The sequence below is a fragment of the Chiloscyllium punctatum genome, chromosome 38, assembly GCF_047496795.1.
Source record: "Chiloscyllium punctatum isolate Juve2018m chromosome 38, sChiPun1.3, whole genome shotgun sequence".
Taxonomy (NCBI): Eukaryota; Metazoa; Chordata; class Chondrichthyes; order Orectolobiformes; family Hemiscylliidae; genus Chiloscyllium; species Chiloscyllium punctatum.
In genome coordinates, this window is record NC_092776.1 from 29938485 (window position 1) to 29956369 (window position 17885).

At 41.4% G+C, this 17885-nt stretch overlaps 1 protein-coding gene across 3 annotated transcripts in view; it reads right to left on the reverse strand.

The window, feature by feature from the left end:
* Positions 1–17885, reverse strand: part of LOC140463494 (uncharacterized) — a 247028-nt gene that overhangs the window by 115367 nt on the left and 113776 nt on the right. Inside the window, exon 7 of one of the 3 annotated variants that reach the window (XM_072557517.1) lies at positions 10816–11554. The exons of the other annotated variants lie outside the window; for them this stretch is intronic. Within the exon in view, the coding sequence (XP_072413618.1) occupies positions 11498–11554 (57 nt within the window). The 3' untranslated portion in view covers positions 10816–11497. Of the gene's footprint in view, positions 1–10815; positions 11555–17885 lie in introns of those variants that run through there. 3 annotated transcript variants of the gene reach the window in all.

Sequence of the window (17885 nt, forward strand, 5' to 3'; positions counted from 1 at the left end):
GAAATCAGGAGGGCAAAAAGGGGACATGACATAGCTTTGGCAAGTAGAATTAAGGAGAATCCAAAGGATTATTACAAATACATTCAGGACAAAAGGGTAGCTAGGGAGAGAATAGGGCCCCTCAAAGATTAGCAAGGCAGCCTTTGTGTGGAGACGGAGGAGATGGGGGAGATACTAAACCTGTATTTTGCATCAGTGTTTACTGTGGAAAACAACATGGAAGATATAGAATATAGGGAAATAGATGGTGACATCTTGAAAAATGTCCATCTTGCAGAGGAGGAAGTGCTGGATAAATCCCCAGGACCTGATCAGGTGTACCGTAGAACTCTGTGGGAAACTAGGGAAGTGATTCCTGGGCCCCTTGCTGAGATATTTGTATCATGGATAGCCACAGGTGAGGTGCCAGAAGACTGGAGGTTGCCTAACGTGGTGCCACTGTTTAAGAAGAGAGGTAAGGACAAGCCAGGGAATTATAGACCAGTGAGACTGATGCCGGTGGTGGACAAGTTGTTGGAGGGAATCCTGAGGGACAGGATGTACATGTATTTGAAAAAGCAATGATTGATTAGGGATAGTCAGCAAGGCTTTGTGCGTGGGAAATCATGTCTCACAAACTTAATTGTGTTGTTTGAAGGAATAACAAAGAGGATTGATGAGGACAGAGTGGTGGATGTGATCTATACTGACTACAGTAAGGTGTTCGACAAGCTTTCCCATGGGAGACTGGTTAACAAGGTTAGATCTCATGGAATGCAGGGAGAACTAACCATTTGGATACAGAATTGGTTCAAAGGTAGAAGACAGAAGGTGGTGGTGGTGGGGTTGCTTTTCAGATTTGAGGTCTGTGACCAGTGGAGTGTCACAGGATCAGTGCTGAGTCCTCTACTTCTCATCATTTATATAAATGATTTGGATGTGAGCATAAGAGGTATAGTTAGAAAGTTTGCAGATGAAACCAAAATTGGACGTGTCGTAGACAGCAAAGAAGGTTACCTCTGATTACAATGGGATCTTGATCAGATGTGCCAATGGGCTGAGAAATGGCAGATGGAGCTTAATTTAGATAAATGTGACATGCTGCATTTTGGGAGAGCAAATCTTAGCAAGACTTATTCACTTAATGGTAAGATCCTAGGGAGTGTTGCTGAACAAAGAAACCTTGAAGTGCAGGTTCATTGCTCCCTGAAAGTGGAGTCGCAGGTAGATAGGATAGTGAAGAAGGTGTTTGGTATACTTTCCTTTATTGGTCAGAGTATTGAGTGCAGAGGTTGGGAGGTCATGTTGTGGCTGTACAGGACGTTGGTTAGGCCACTTTTGGAATATTGCATGCAATTCTGGTCTCCTTCCTATCGGAAAGATGTTGTGAAACTTGAACGCATTCAGAAAAGATTTACACGGATGTTGCCAGGGTTGGAGGATTTGAGCTATAGGGAGAGGTTGAATAGGCTGGGGCTGATTTCCCTGGAGCATTGGAGGCTGTGGGGTGACCTTATAGAAGTTAATAAAATCATGAGAAGCATGGGTAGCATAAACAGACAAAGTCTTTTCCCTGCGTTCGGGGAGTTCAGAACTAGAGGGCATAGGTTTAGGGTGAGAGGGGAAAGATACAAAAGAGACCTAAGGGGCAACTTTTTCACACAGAGGGTAGTATGTGGATGGAATGAGCTGCCAGATGAAGTTGTGGAGGCTGGTGCAATTGCAACATTTAAAGGCATCTGGATGAGTATATGAATAGAAAGGGTTTGGATGGATGTGGGTCGGGTGCTGGCAGGTGGGACTAGATTGGGTTGGACGAGTTGGACTGAAGGGTCTGTTTCATGCTATACATCTCTATGACTGTAAATATGGGAAAACGTAATATAAAACACTCAATTTAACATAAAGGTTTATGGTCACGTGAAGGCACAGACCACCAGTAAATTTGATAGACAGCTCTTGCAGCATGGGATCTCCTTTTGGCTTGATTTTGAAATTATTTAAAATCTTCTTGCATAGCATTTTTTTTTCTCAAATGCTAAAAATAGAATACAATGCATTGCAGTTGGTCTACAAATGATGCATTGCTGTGCACTGGGGAGGGTGTGTTGAAGTGCAGGTCCCTTTTTCCATTCACCAGAAAGGGAGCCAGAAACAGTTCCGTTCCACATGAGGTTTCTCTAATCATTCTATGACCTCAGTATCAACAAAGATGGAACAAATAAATGTTCTACCATGCACAGTGGCAGAGAACAATGCAACCTGCCATCACTGTTTCTCTTTGCTTTTAGGGAGTTTTAGATACAATCTTAGGTTAAGGAAAAGCATAACTTAGTAGATCACCAAGGGATGTATAGATGTACAGTGGGCTTGTCTAACAGGCAGCCGGAGGTTGAACTGTGGCTCACTAAGGGTTTCTATCCAGCCCTTGACCAATGTTTACATACAGGCAAATACGTGGGGAAGATTCTGTAAGGTGATACTCCTCCCATCAGCGTCCATTTCTTTTCTGTATTAGCAGTCAACATGGAAATGGAATGGCATCTGATTGGAAGGTTTGCAAAGGTCTGTACCTGTACTCAGCTGAGGCCTGGACACTGGGAATGACAGTGAGTTTCCTGAAAGGGAAAATGATTGCAAGGGACAGGATAGCTGATGGGCAAGGTAGGTGACAAATCAGTGAAAGTGTAGCTGGAGACAAGTTTCCAAGTGGGTTAAGGATCGATACACTGATAGGGTCAGGGGCAAGACAGTGAACAGGTGGCAGGCAAAGCAGCAAGCAAAAGGTCAGAGGAAAATGAGACTCTGAACTTCATGCTCAGTCAAGTTGGTGGTGCGGTCTCACAAGCCCCTGTGTGTGACTGTAAGGGGAGAAACAATATGAGGGGGAAACAGTGTGAAGAATAAAGTGTGTGTGAGGGTCAGAGTTTGGGGCTGAGAGTGTGCAGGGGAGGGAAAGGGGGGGTGAGAATATGTGAGAGAGGGAGGAACATGAGAGTATACAAAGGAAGGGTAAGCGTATAGGGAGTACAGTGTGTATGAGAGGAAGGGAGGGGTGTGGGAATGCATCTGTGTATGCGGTGGGAGGGATTGTGGCGAGGTGAAGAGGAGAGCTTGTGGGCTGAGAAAGTGTGTGTGTGAGAGAAACAGAGGATGCAACAGCCTATCCACAAAAGCAGGGTGAGGGAAAAGGAAACCCCAGGCTGAATGGCAACTCATTTCTGATGCCCACTTTCATTCCACTGAGGTCAGCCTAGAGTCTATGCCACCAAAGAGGAACACACGATCAATGTTAACTAATCCCAACTGGGCCTGGCCACGATCCCCATTCCTTTTCCTGGTGATCAGGACTTGAGGAGATAGAATGTGACACTGGAAAAAGCACATCAGATCAGGCAGCATCTGAGGAGGAGGAGAATCGACATTTCAGGCAGGACACTTTATTTGGAATGACCTAGTCTATTTCTCTATTGCTCTGCTTCTAAACTGAGTTGCTCAAAAAGCTTCAATTAGCTAGCTCTGCAGCTTGTCACATCATGATAACTTTTATGAATTACTCATTGATTTGAATTGTGAACTTATTTATTTAGATTTTTAAAACAAAAAATCATTGTTACTGTTTTGCTAAACTTTATCTTGCTGAAATTTGCCCCTGCACCAACATCCACCCTACGAACTTCCAAATTCTCTCACCCCGCCTCAGAACAGAAAAGCTGAAATGTTGTCCCCCATGTAAAAGCATTGGACAATCCTGTTATAGACAACTTAGACCAAATCTCTTACGTACTCAGCATTACATTTTGTTCTTCGCTAATGTAAACATTATTAGTTGGTCATAGTACAGAGAAAGAAGTTCAGTACTAAGAGATAATATGGCACATGAGATTCAGTAATGTGAATGCACAGCTCATTGCTGGGGTATACTGGATATGATTGAAAAGTCAGAAAAAATTGTTCACTTGCAGGATACATCAATCAACTGAGATTAGATTAGATTATTTACAATGTGGAAACAGACCCTTCGGCCCAACAAGTCCACACCGACCCAGACCCATTCCCTTACATTTACCACTGCACCTAACACTAGGGGCAATTTAGCATAGCCAATTCACCTAACCTGCACATGTTTGGACTGTGGGAGGAAACCAGAGCAAACCCACAAAATACAGGGAGAATATGCAAACTCCACACAGTCAGTCACCTGAGGCAGGAATTGAACCCGGGTCTCTGGCACTGTGAGGCAGCAGTGCTAACCACTGTGCCACAAACTGAGGCTTGTGTTCATCTCCTTGCCTGGATATCAAGGCCCAAAATGACTGTCTACTCTTCTTCTTTGCTTTCTTCCAGCCTGCTTGTAATCCTAATCTAAAAAGCAAAGAACTGCGGATGATGGAAATCTGAAACGAAAACATAAATTGCTTGAGAAACTCAGCAGGTCTGGCAGTACTGGTGGAAAGAAAGCAGAGTAAACATTTCGGCTCCAATGATAAGCTCTGAAGCAGGGCCACTGTACCTGGAACTTGTCAAACCTGCTGAGTTTCTCCAGCAATTTCTGTTTTTCTTTCCGCTTGCCGCCCTTTGGGCCTCCTCATCATCTTGTTACATGTTCCCATTTCTTTGAAGAGCAAGACTGTGGAATTCAAGCATCCAGTGAAGCTGTTAAAGATTGTTTACATTCAGCAATTTGCCAATGTTGTCCAAGCCACACAATCATTTCTTAAGCAGCCTTGCGTAGGTTGCACCATAACTGGGTGGTTGATCCAGTCTTAAAGCATTGCACTTTGCTGCTGTGAGGGGTTATTAACTCGGGTCAAAATAAATGCTGAAAAGGGTATTTCTTGCTGCCTAACAGCCATCATTCATTATCTCACAAAATACAAGCAACACAGTCATTGTGGAGTATGCATAATGAAAGTGACATGGGGGCTCCCCGGATAACAAGCATTAACATTCAGGATCACATTTCTGTGGTCTGAAGCCACCTGCACATTTATAGATTGGTATTTCTTCCTGTTTATGTATGCATTTGGGTTGATGTGTTGGCCATATGGGTTCCATCCATAATACCCTGGGCTCTTGGGAAGTCTGCCAGGCATTTCAGTTTCTGTGGCCTTTCCAGTGGTGTCTCATTTCTGCAGCAAAGTATTTTCCCTGGCTGTTACTTGCTTTTTACACAAAGCCTATTTTGACAGACACCCCGATGGTGACCTGTTGTACAGAAGCCTAATGTCACTAAGATCTTCATAATTTTAAAATGAATTTTTTGAAACTGCTGTAAGTTGGTACATAAAATATAGTCCAGATCAATTGCTTCTGCAATGGTGAACATAACAAAGTTACGTTTCTTCTGACAGATCAATAATGACATGATAGGAGTGAAACAATCTGCATTAATTAACCAACACTTTTGAATATTCTAATAAAACATTGGGTGCATTGATGTATCAACATTTATTTTTGTTGAAGACTTTACTAGATTACCTTGTTAACAATCCACACTTACTTGGAACTTATAGGTCAGCTGGGTGAAATGCATTTCCAGCTTCACTTAATGTAACATTGCTATTGATTTTCTCCTAAATAATGAAAGACATTTTCCTAACTTTCTAACTGAATACACACTTTTTAAAATCCAATGGTAAATATTATTCTGGTAAAGTCTTGAAAACCTTGTACAGAATTTCAGAAGTAGAATGGTTGAGATTTCTATGAATAATTGTTCATTTAGTGGTCTATAAAGATATCACTCAATCTTATGATTTGAAAAATCTTGAATTTGATCGTATAATTATGAAATATATCAAGAGACATTATACAAATAGTGATAGTAGTCCATCAATTGAAAGCTAAGCAACAACACATTGGTGGTAATATATTCATGGAGATTTCAGTTACATCTGCACAACTGTAAGTGGACCCTCACTGCTGCCTGTTAAGAGATTTGACCAGAGTATATTTAAGCTGATCAGTTTAGCCACTGAAGATATTTCAATAAATGACCCAACAATGCAACTCTTTCCACTCCAATTTCATCTAATCCCTTTGTAGTCAATAGTCAGACCCTTGAACACAGCTATCCTTTTTCCTGATCATTCATTCACATATGCAAATATACAAAAATTATGGTTTTCTTTTAAAGGTGACTTATAATAAAATTTTATGCTTCCTGAGAGCTGGACGCTCGGGTCCTAAATTACCTAGGATCGTGTTACTACCAAGGTTGGAGTAGTGCACCAATTCCTTTTTAGTTCCACACTTCCACTGGTCTTAACAAATTTTTAGATTAGATTACTTACAGTGTGGAAACAGGCTCTTTGGCCCAACCAGTCCACACCGATCCGCTGAAGCGCAACCCACCCAGACCCATTCCCCTACATTTACCCCTTCACCTAACACTACAGGAAATTTAGAATGGCCAATTCACCTAATCTGCACATTTTTGGTGCTGTGGGAGGAAGCCGGAGCACCCGGAGGAAACCCACACAGACATGGGGAGAATGTGCAAACTCCACACAGTCAGTCACCTGAGATGGGAATTGAACCCGGGTCTGAGGCAGCAGTGCTAACCACTGTGCCACCCTAAAGGTTGGCCTCTCTAAGAGCATCATAGAATCCCTGCAGGTCATTCAGTCCATCAAGTCTATATTGACCCTCCAAACAGCATCACGCCTGACCAACCTTCCCCCACCCTTATCTCTGTAACCCTACACTTCCCATGGCCAATTCACAAAACCTACACATCCCTGGACACTACGAGTAATTTAGCATGGCCAATTCACCTGATCTGCACATCTCTGGACTGTGGGAGGAAACCAAAGCACCCGGAGGAAACCCACAAAGACACAGGGAGAATATGCAAACTCCACACAGACAGTCACCCGAAGCTGGATTCGAACCCAGGGCCCTGGCGCTGTGAGGCAGCAGTGCTAACTGCTGAGCCACTGTGCCACCCAGTTTTAGTAGCTTTTGACTACATCTGGTTTAACATTAAAACCAGTTCAGCCAAGTTGGTTAAGTCAACGAATAATGAGTTTACTACAAATTAAATTTACTCAAATATGTAAAAATCGCTTTCAAAAAAGTGCAGAGATAGATGTGACATATATTCCAACATCTCAAATTTAACATGAGACAAATGCGAGTAATAAACATGCTTGAATACCCTACAGAGTACATTAAACAGCAAATGTAATCAAGACATGACCCATGATTTTCGTAGTCTGAAGAAGTTATACTGGATTCGAAACGCTAACGCTGTTGCTCTCCCCACAGATGCGCCAAATCTGCTCTGTTTCTCCAGAATTTCTCATATTTTAAATATTAACAATTATGCATTTACTGATTCCAACAATCTCTTCTGACTTCAGAGCTATCCAGCCACTCTTGACTTTTCTGAGCCCAGCTATACCATTAATTATGTATTTACTGATCTACTGACTTCTAGAACTTCGACTTGAACTCTGACTGCACAGCCAGAGGTCCCATGTTATCTCCCTAGTAGTGTGGAATGTTAGTTATTTTCTGCATGGAGCTTGGTTCTGTCAGTCAGTCTTCTCTAACTAACTGCAGAATTACTCTTCTGTGACCTCTAAACTGTTTTGAATGACCTATTAAGAACCTTACAACAAGCTCCACCCTTGTTCCTCAGAAAAACTGAATTGAATTGAATTGAATTTATTGAATTGAATTTATTGTCACATGTACCAAGCCATAGTGAAAAGCTTTGTTTTGTGAGCAATACAGGCAGATCAGTTAAATAGCATAGATAAATAAATAATAGGTAAACAGCAGCAAAAACAAAAACATAGGTACAGGCGAATGTTAAGGGTTTGTGAGTCCAATCAGTAGTTTAACAACAGTAGGGTATAAATTGTTTTGAAACCGCCTGGTGCATGTGTTCAGGCTTCTGTACCTTCTCCTCGATGGGAGAGGTTATAGAAAAGCATTGCCAGGGTGGGATGGATCTTTGAGAATGCTGGCAGCCTTTCCTTGATAGCAGACCTCGTAGATGGATTCTATAGATGGGAGGTTGGCCTTTGTGATTGTCTGGGCCAAGTTCACCACTCGCTGTAACCATCTCCGATCTTGAATGGTACAGTTTCCATACCAGGTAGCGATACATCCAGACAATGCTGTCGATGGCGCACCTGTAAAAGTTAGCAAGAGTATTCATCGTCATGCCAAATTTCTTCAGCTGCCTGAGGAAGAAGAGACATTGTTGGGCCTTTGTAACCAGTGCATCCACATGAAGATTCCAAGAAAGCTTGTTGTTGATGACCATTCCCAGGAGCTTGACACTCTCTAGTCGTTCCAACTCTGTGCTGTTAATGTGTAGGGGACATGAGTAACATCCTGCTGAAAGTCAATAATGAGTTCCTTGGTTTTGCCGGCATTGAGAGCTAGGTTGTTCTCAGTGCACCATTTTTCCAGGTCTTCCACCTCCCATCTGTAATCTGTTTCGTCGCCATCTGAGATTCGACCGACTATGGTGGTGTCATCAGTGAACTTGTAAATGGCATTAGTCTGGTATTTGGCAATGCAGTCATGGGTATACAATGAGTACAGTAGGGGGCTGAGTACGCACCTCCGGGGGGTTCCAGTGTTAAGTGTTAGTGACGATGAAATATTGTCCTCAATCTTCACTGATTGGGGCCTGTGGGTCATGAAACTGAGAATCCTGTTGCAGAGAGTGGCACTTAGTCTGAGATCACTAAGTTTAGTAATCAATCTCGAGGGGATAATGGTGTTGAATGCTGAACTGTAGTCAATGAGTAGGGTTCTTGCGTAGCTGTTCTTGGTGTTATGATGTTCTAGGGAGGAGAGAAGGGCAAGTGAAATGGCATCTGACGTGGATCTCTTGGTCCAATAGGCAAATTGGAGTGGTTCAAGAGTAGTGGGAAGGATGGAGTTGATTAATGCCATGGTAAAAACAATGACTGCAGATGCTGAAAATCAAATACTCGATTAGTGGTGCTGGAAGAGCACAGCAGTTCAGGCAGCATCCAACGAGCAGCGAAATCAACGTTTCGGGCAAAAGCCCTTCATCAGGAATAAAGGCAGTGAGCATGACCAGCCTTTCAAAGCACTTCATGACCACCGAAGTTAGGGCCACTGGACGGTAGTCATTGAGACATGCTGCATGAGCCTTTTTAGGCACAGTGATGATGTTGGCCCTCCTGAAACAGGTAGGGACAGTGGCCTGCTGCAGGGAGAGGTTGAAGATGTCCGAGGAGACCTCTGCCAGTTGATCTGCGCATGCTCTGGTACACGGCCTGGTATTCCGTCTGGTCCCATCGCTTTCCTTGGATTCATATGAAGGAAAACTGATCTGACCTCTGTGACTAATAATTTGGAACAGTCAAATGCAGCTCTTCCCTGCAACTGTCCGTCCTTGAATGCTACAATGTTCACAAATGCTGTCTCTTACAGCACAAAAATTCATACAAAAAAAAAGAATTCATCATGTTTTTTAATATCCTTATAAATAGGGACATGCACTGTTCCCTCTCACCTATCAACTTGTTTGACTTTTTTATATGGTCATGCATCCTGCCTCTCTTCATGTATCCTCCATAAAGAGACTGATAAAATTATGCTCATTTAACCTTATTCAAGTATATTTTAGAAAGAAACAAGTTAGAAATTGTAGGATGAATTTTTGAATGTGTGGTCCAGATGCTTTAATTGAAACAGGTTGAATAGCTTGGGGAACGTGCCTGTAATTTCCCAGTAAGCACACCTGATGGGTGAGCATGCATTTAGAAAATTGCACCTTTTTTGGTAGTGACATTAGGTGAAATTGCACTGTGTGGTACTTGCATTTGAACATGATGAAATCTTCTTTGTCCATAATTTTCAGAGGTTTTAACCCATTTGAAACACATCTAGTAATAGTATAAAAATACTGGACAGTTGAGCTTCACAGTCCTTTCCACATTTGCATGTCAATATCAAACAACATAATTTCATTCTGATGTTTCTTTGCACAACATGTTAACCTTTCATACACATCTCTTCATTTTGAGCTGCGATTAATATTTATCTTGTACATTTAAAACCTTAAAAGTGTGAACATTTATTTGTGATAGTCTAAGCTTTAAAGATAATAGAAACAACCAAAATTAATGGAGATTTTAATTTATTTTTGTTGCATAAATTCAGTTAATTTAGTTAATATTGCAATCTATGATATACAAAAAAAATTATGTACTCCATTTCTTTAATCATTCTGCAGTTAAGGAACTGAAAACAAAGGCAGCTTTAAAAGAAATCTATGAAAATATTTTGGAATCAGAATAAAAATTAAAGTATCTATGTTGATACGTCAGAAAATGACGCACAACTGAATCTGGGGCAATTTCATTAATCAGTTAATGTCCATTGATGTAGACCCTCCAAAAAACATAAGTATTTCTGGGGGGAATCTGAGTGCATGTCTTTAAAGAGTCAGTCCTGCCTGAGGATTCTAGCAGCAGAGGGATAGCAGCAACTAAGGCCCATACAGGGTCACTCTGTTCACTGTCAGGTCATTCCACATTCTGCTGGAAGTTCATTATTCTGACTAGGCCAGCCAAGGCAATGCACTAGTTCATTTATTATGCGAGCAGTTAGGGAAATGAGATTGGAGATCATTGTGCACAATCCTAAAAATCGGAAGTGCCATAAATTGGGTACATCAATCTTTACATCCAATCTGTCCACCTGTAAAATAAGTTTTCACACTTTGAGATGCTAACTTGTAAAATTTATGGCAAAGTTTCTGTCCATTTGAAGCTTCAGTATGTTTAAACCAAACTTGCAGCCTGGTCTCTCTAAAATGCTGTTGTTATTGTCTCAACATGCATAACACTTCACTTCGCTCAGGGCTACTGCCAATATAAGGAATATAGTGCACATTGCCTATGTTTCATCACACATATGACATAATAAATAACAGTAGGTAAAGTACTTCTGCATGATTGCACAGTTGTGGCTACTGGTTTTGCCATCAGATACATTGAATGCTCATTAAAGACTAAAATTGCTGGTGCTTAGGTAGCATGCAACCTCTATGAAATGGACATCTCAGAACTCTTCAGCTGATGATGGGCAACATACTCACGTGTTCTCTATTTCATCTGTTGATCCCAGTTCAAGCTGAATACCTAAATCCTATGGGGTGAATATGTCTGTCCTGGTACTTGCCACACATGGAACTTAGGGAGTTTTGAGATGATTTGTAGCTCAGGTTGAGGTTTTGGATGTAGGTTTGCTCGCTGAGCTTGGAGGTTCATTTCTAGATGTTTTGTTACCTTACTAGGTAACATCTTCAGTGGGCCTCAGGCGAAGCAATGCTGAAAATTCCTGCTTTCTATTTATGTTTGGGTTTCTTTTGGCTGGTGATGTCATTTTCTGTGGTGATGTTATTTCCTGTGGTGAAGTAACTTCCTGTTCCTTTTCTGAGAGGGTGGTAGATGGGGTCTAACTAGATGTGTTTGTTGATAGAGTTCCAGTTGGAATGCCATGCTTCTAGGAATTCTCATGTGTGTCTTTGTTTGGCTTGTCCTAGGATGGATGCGTTGTCCCTAGACAGACACTGAAAAAGCTGTCTTAGTAAGAGGATTAAATTTCAACTGCCAGGATGCAGACAAGAAATATTTCTTAGCAGCATTAGAAACAACATTAAAAGACAACCTACTCACAGAAGAAACCCAACAAACCATCAGACAGGTAGGCGCACCAACATTAAGCAGAGAAAAGGAAGGAAACATACTCAAAACACAAGAAAGGAAAACACTGAAAAGACTAAAAAAAACATTGTTATCCTACCGGTAGACAAAGGATGCTTGACAGTTAAATTTAAATGGAAGAGACTACATTGAAAAAGTAAGCGCACTACTTACAGATACCAATACTTACCAACAAGTGGCGACAGACCTGACCCCACAACTAGAGAACTGAATCATAGCCCTACTCCAAAAACTTCAGAAATCTGGACAAATAAAAAAAGACCAACTTCCAAAAAATGAAACCAAACGAATCCAACACACCATGCTTCTACAGACTACCCAAAATTCACAAACCAGGAGCCCCCCCTAAGACTCACAGTCTCGCTACCTGGAACACCAACTTAAGATTGGCCAAGGAGCTACATCAAAGACTGAAACACTTAGTAGAAGACTCATGCCACTCCATCCACTCCACTCAAGAATTTCTGAAGTGGAGTGGCACAGTGGTTAGCACTGCTGCCTCACAGCGCCTGAGACCCGGGTTCAATTCCCGCCTCAGGCGACTGACTGTGTGGAGTTTGCACGTTCTCCCCGTGTCTGCGTGGGTTTCCTCCGGGTGCTCCGGTTTCCTCCCACAGTCCAAAGATGTGCAGGCCAGGTGAATTGGCCATGCTAAATTGCCCATAGTGTTAGGTAAGGGGTAAATGTAGATGTAGGGGTATGGGTGGGTTACGCTTCGGCGGGGCGGTGTGGACTTGTTGGGCCGAAGGGCCTGTTTCCACACTGTAAGTAATCTAATCTAATCAAAGACACTAAGATAGAAGAGGATGAAATAATGGTCTCCTTTGATGTAGTAGTCCTGTTACATCAATCAACATCAACTTGGCCAAGGAAACACTGACTACACTATTAGAAGACCCAAAGACACATACACCAAACACCTCTAACTTCACCAAAAAGGACACTATCATCAAGCTAGTGGACCTATGCCTTAGCACACACTTTACCTTTAACAACACAACCTACAGGTTCTGGATTAGAGGTGCTGGAAAAGCACAGCAGTTCAGGCAGCATCCGAGGAGCAGTAAAATCGACGTTTCGGGCAAAAGCTTTTGCCCGAAATGTCAATTTTACTGCTCATCGGCTGCTGCCTGAACTGCTGTGCTTTTCCAGCATGTCTAACCCAGAATCTGGTTTCCAGCATCTGCAGTCATTGTTTTTACCTAACACAACCTACAGACAAACCAATGGAACACCCATGGGATCTCGGATATCAGGGTTCTAAGCAGAGGCAGTAATGCAGAGACTTGAGCAAACAGCTCTGCCAACTCTGGGTCTATTACGTGGATGAGACCTTTGCCATCACTAAACGAAACAAGTTTGAGGAAACCTTCAAGACCATCAATAATATCTTTACTGGCATACAATTCACTAAAGAGGAGGAAAACAACAAACTGCCATTCCTAGATGTCACAGTAGAGCAAACAGCCAATGGGGACTTCAAACCAACATCTACAGAAAAACAACACATACCGACCAAGTATTGAACTACAGAAGCAATCATCCCAACACCCACAAACGAAGCTGCACGGGAACATTACTTCAACGAGCCAACACACACTGCAGCACAGAGGAACTACGCAGAGCAAAGGGAAATATTGAAAAAGAATGGGCATCCATTGAACACAGTCTGCCGATTTCTCAGCAACAAACCCAAAAAAGCAGACAAAACACGTCCAGAAACCCTAGCTACTTTCCCTTACATCAAAGGCATTTCAGAAATGACTGCCAAACTACTCTGACCCCTTGGCATCATGGTAGCCCACAAACCCTCAACACACTAAAACAACAGCTAATTAACTTGAAAGACCCTATACAAACAATAAGCAAAACTAACGTCATTTACAAAATACCATGCAAGGACTGTAACAAACACTACATTGGACAAACAGGCAGAAAACTAGCCACCAGGATACATGAACACTAACTAGCCCACAAAAAGACATGACCCTCTCTCACTAGTATCCTCACATACGATGAGGAAGGACACCACTTCGACTAGGCCAACATATCCATCCTCGGACAAGCCAAACAAAGACACACACGAGAATTCCTAGAAGCATGGCATTCCAACTGGAACTCTATCAACAAACACATCGAGTTAGACCCCATCGACCACCCCCCCTCAGAAAAGGAACAGGAAGTGACTTCACCACAGCAAATAACATCACTATAGGAAATTATATCACCAACCCAAAGAAACCCAAACATATAAATAGAAAGCAGGAATTTTCAGCATTGCATCACATGAGGCCCACTGAAGATGTTATCTTGTAAGGTAACGAAACGTCTGGAAATGAACGTCCAAGCTCATTGAGCAAACTTACATCCAACACGTGGAACTAATAACACTGAATACCTGCTTTTAGATTTCCACTGTGACCTGTGACATCTTCTTTGAGGATATATTGAAACAGACTATATTACAATGCTGACTGAAAAGCATGTCCCTTATTACTATTATTTTGTGCTGTTGTGATGTTTTATGAAGGGAATTATGTTATATTAGCCTCCATAAAACTGAGTGTAAGAAAGTCAGTGGAGGACAAATAATTTGAAAATAAAGGGTAACATCTCATCATTTTTTGACTGAGTGCAAGTCATATCAAATTTGGTGGAGTGATTCTCACCATGACACCAAACAGGTTTCTAACCATAACCTACCAAATTCACCAATTAATTGCTGTTTGAAACTGCATGGCGAAAATCATGTCCTGTTTTTTGCCCCATCTTACCAAATGCCATGTCGAGTTTTCCCATAAGCTAATTTTTATGATGAATTTGGCAAGGTTGCAACCCATGGGGAGTTGGACCATTCACAAACTGCTTAACAAGCAATAAGAAGTGTCAATTGGGAACTCATTGCCCTCTGGTGAGAATCCTGTCACTCCACTTGAGCAAAATGGGGACATTGTGAGGAGATGATCTCATGTCAAGAAAGTCATGTTGTCCCATTCTACCACTCAACTTGCCACAGCCTATGTCACTCAGAGCCTGGTGCAATTTTGCCCAATGGAGTGGGCTCTTTTATTGTGAGGTCTCCAATTTTATCCTCAAGCACTGTCCTCATCCTCTTCAGCATACTGATGGTGAGCATTGGTTGGTCATGTAGAGAAAATTTTGTAAACCTGTTTCTTGCTGATGTCATTTCATCTCCCATCAGTAAGACTTAGCTCGTCTATTTTAATTACATCTACAGCCTTTTAAGAGTTGCAGCTGCATACTATAACTTCCTTTATTAATATTCATAAACTCCTCATACAGGCAATCCAGGCTACAAGTACACTAAAAAAGTTCAAGTGATGTGGTCTTGGGAATGCCATAACCTCCAACACAGTTAGCCTTGAGCTCCTGTATTGTGTGCCAGCTATGGTCCAGTGGTATTGCTCTAATTTCTAAGGCAAAAGGTTGGGGTCTAGTCGCAACAGTTGAGTATACACATCTAAGAAAACACTTCAATGCAGTATTAAGAGAAGACTGCATTATTTCAATTACTCTCTTTTTGATAAGATGTTAAACTGAGGCCTTACTGCTTCTCAGACATTAGAGAAAGATCCCACTGCACTATATTGACAAAGGGCAGCCAAATTCTCCTTTTTGTCCTTGACAATATTTAATCACCCTTAATCACCTCCTTAATAATGGAACATACTCAAAATACTCAGCAAGCCAGGAAGCATCAGCAGAAAAAAAGAGAGATAAGTTAATATTTTCAGATGATGACCTTTTATTTGAACTGGAAAAAATTACAGATGCAACATATTTTAAGCAAGTATTGAGACAGGTAAAGGGAAGAACAAAATGGAATGTATGATAGAATCAAATATAGAGAAGATTAAATGGCAGAAAGGGTAATGCTGCAAGGCAAAGGAGATATATTGGGACACCAAAAGAAACAAAAGATTGGTTGAGAGCAGTTGTATATGGGAATAGTAGATCCACATTCATTTCCACTTTGTTCTTCGACCTCCTCCTCTGCTTTGCTGTTCTGTATTTGTTTAAAATCACTAAATTTTTCAAGTTTGAAAGAGGTCAGTAACCTAAAACATTAAGTCTTTTTGTTTTTCCACAGACCCCACCTGACTGCACATTAGTTGTGGCTTAACTGAAAGCATTTTCGTCTCTGAGTCAGATGATTATCAATTCAGGGCCCCAGTTCAGGACTTCAGCACACAGTTCAAGGTTAACACTCCATTACAGTACTGAGGAAGCTACATTAAGCTGAGGTCCCGTCTGCCTTCTCGAGTGGATATAAAAGATTCTATGGTGCAATTTGAAGAAGATTTGAAGCATCTTTCCTGTTGTGTTGCCCAATATTTATTCTCACAGTTAACATCCCAAAAACAAACTACTTGCTCATTAACACATTGTTGTTTGTGGTATCTTACTGTTTGAAATTGGATATCATGTTTTCTATATTAGAACAGTAATTACACTTTCAAAGTACTTCATTGGTTGTTAAGCACTTTGGGATGTCCTGACATTATAAACAAACAATATAAACGCAAATCTTACTTTCTTTTTTAAAGATTTGCTAAGCAGTTGTTTTTTAAAAACTTTTTCTGTTTTTATTTCAAATTACAAGGAACTGCAGTATTTGCATCATTGAGTGAATTCAGATAATTATCTCATTCCTGTTTGTAGTAGTTGATATATTCAAACTTTTTGCTGCCTTTTGGCATTAAACTTCAAAAACACTTCATTCATCACTACACTAAAATACTTAATTGGCCGTAAAGCAACTTGTGCTGTTTTGATGTCTTTAAAAGCACGATATTAATGTTACATTTTCCTTTTTTTTAATGCTGACACCAGAAGACTCTCCTTTAATAGTGGCACTGCATTGCTTTTGATACGCTATCAAAATATAAAAAAAAATTTTCTGTATATGCTCAATGTCATGATATTAAAAACCTGCTGCCACTAACAGGAATGGAACAGAAGGTATTTTTTCCAATATTTTTCACAAAGTGCCTTTTACATAAGTATCCAGGTTCCTACTGCAAATACCAAGCTGACTTCATCCATATTTAGGCCAACTGTCAATTTAAGGGAGTTTAATGGTTGGCGGGAGCCCTGGCGACTACTCATGTACAGTTCTGTGCTGTTCATTTCATTAATTCTGCATCCGGACTCTATTGCATTGCTCTTGAATGCAATCCTTCTGTTAGCAGAAGCAGAAGTGACCACCAATGCTGGGACTATCCAGCAATTCCTGCAGACTATAAGGACATGGATTCCTGGACTATGATCGTCCCAAGCATCTAATTGACTGTGACCAACTCTCTGGACTGAGGCTGGACCTTACCCATGACTGAGTATTTCAGTGGTCACCATCTGACTGACCATAGTCCCCTTTACTGGACTCAGGACTATTTCCCTTAAATTTTCAAATATGACCATTTCCTTGAATTACATACAATGTGTTTGCCATGGAAACTGCTGGCACATGACATTCATGTAGCTGCGTGCTGTACACCATCAAGTTTGTCCCCTTGGCTGGCAAGCATATTAAGTTGTCTGGCTTTGTGTCTGCATTAAAAGGCAAGGCAAGGCAAGGCAGAGATGCTGTGACCCTGTAAGCTTTGAGTGAAGTGGTCAAGTCCAAAAAGGCAAGTAGAGACACTGGGCATTCAAAAAAGTGCAAAGTGAGTGAGTGCTAAGAAAGATGCTAACAGCCACTAAGTTCACTCTGCTATGTTTCTATGTTCTATTTGGCATATGGACACGAATGGAATAATGTAGGTTAGATGGGCTTCAGATTGGTTTCATAGGTCAGCCCAACATTGAGGGTCGAAGGGCCTGTACTACGTTGTAATGTTCTATGTTCTATGCTCTGCCACATCAAGTAGATGCCTGTCTTTGTGTGCAAATGTATGGCAATGTTAGATGTCAATGAGTTCCAAACTACTGTGCTGAAGTGCTGAACTGTATTATAAGTTGTACTGGCATGAACCATAATGTATTGAGATTGCTGCTTTGTCTCTGTTAACCTCCATGGATGAAGGGCACAGGTGGCCCTCACTGCCAATGCAGTGTGCCCTGAGATGTTGTGACTGCTGGCCAACATTGAAAATCAGAGAAGGTGTTGGTAAGCTGTAGTTGCCAGGTTATCATTATGACTTCATTTGGGAATTG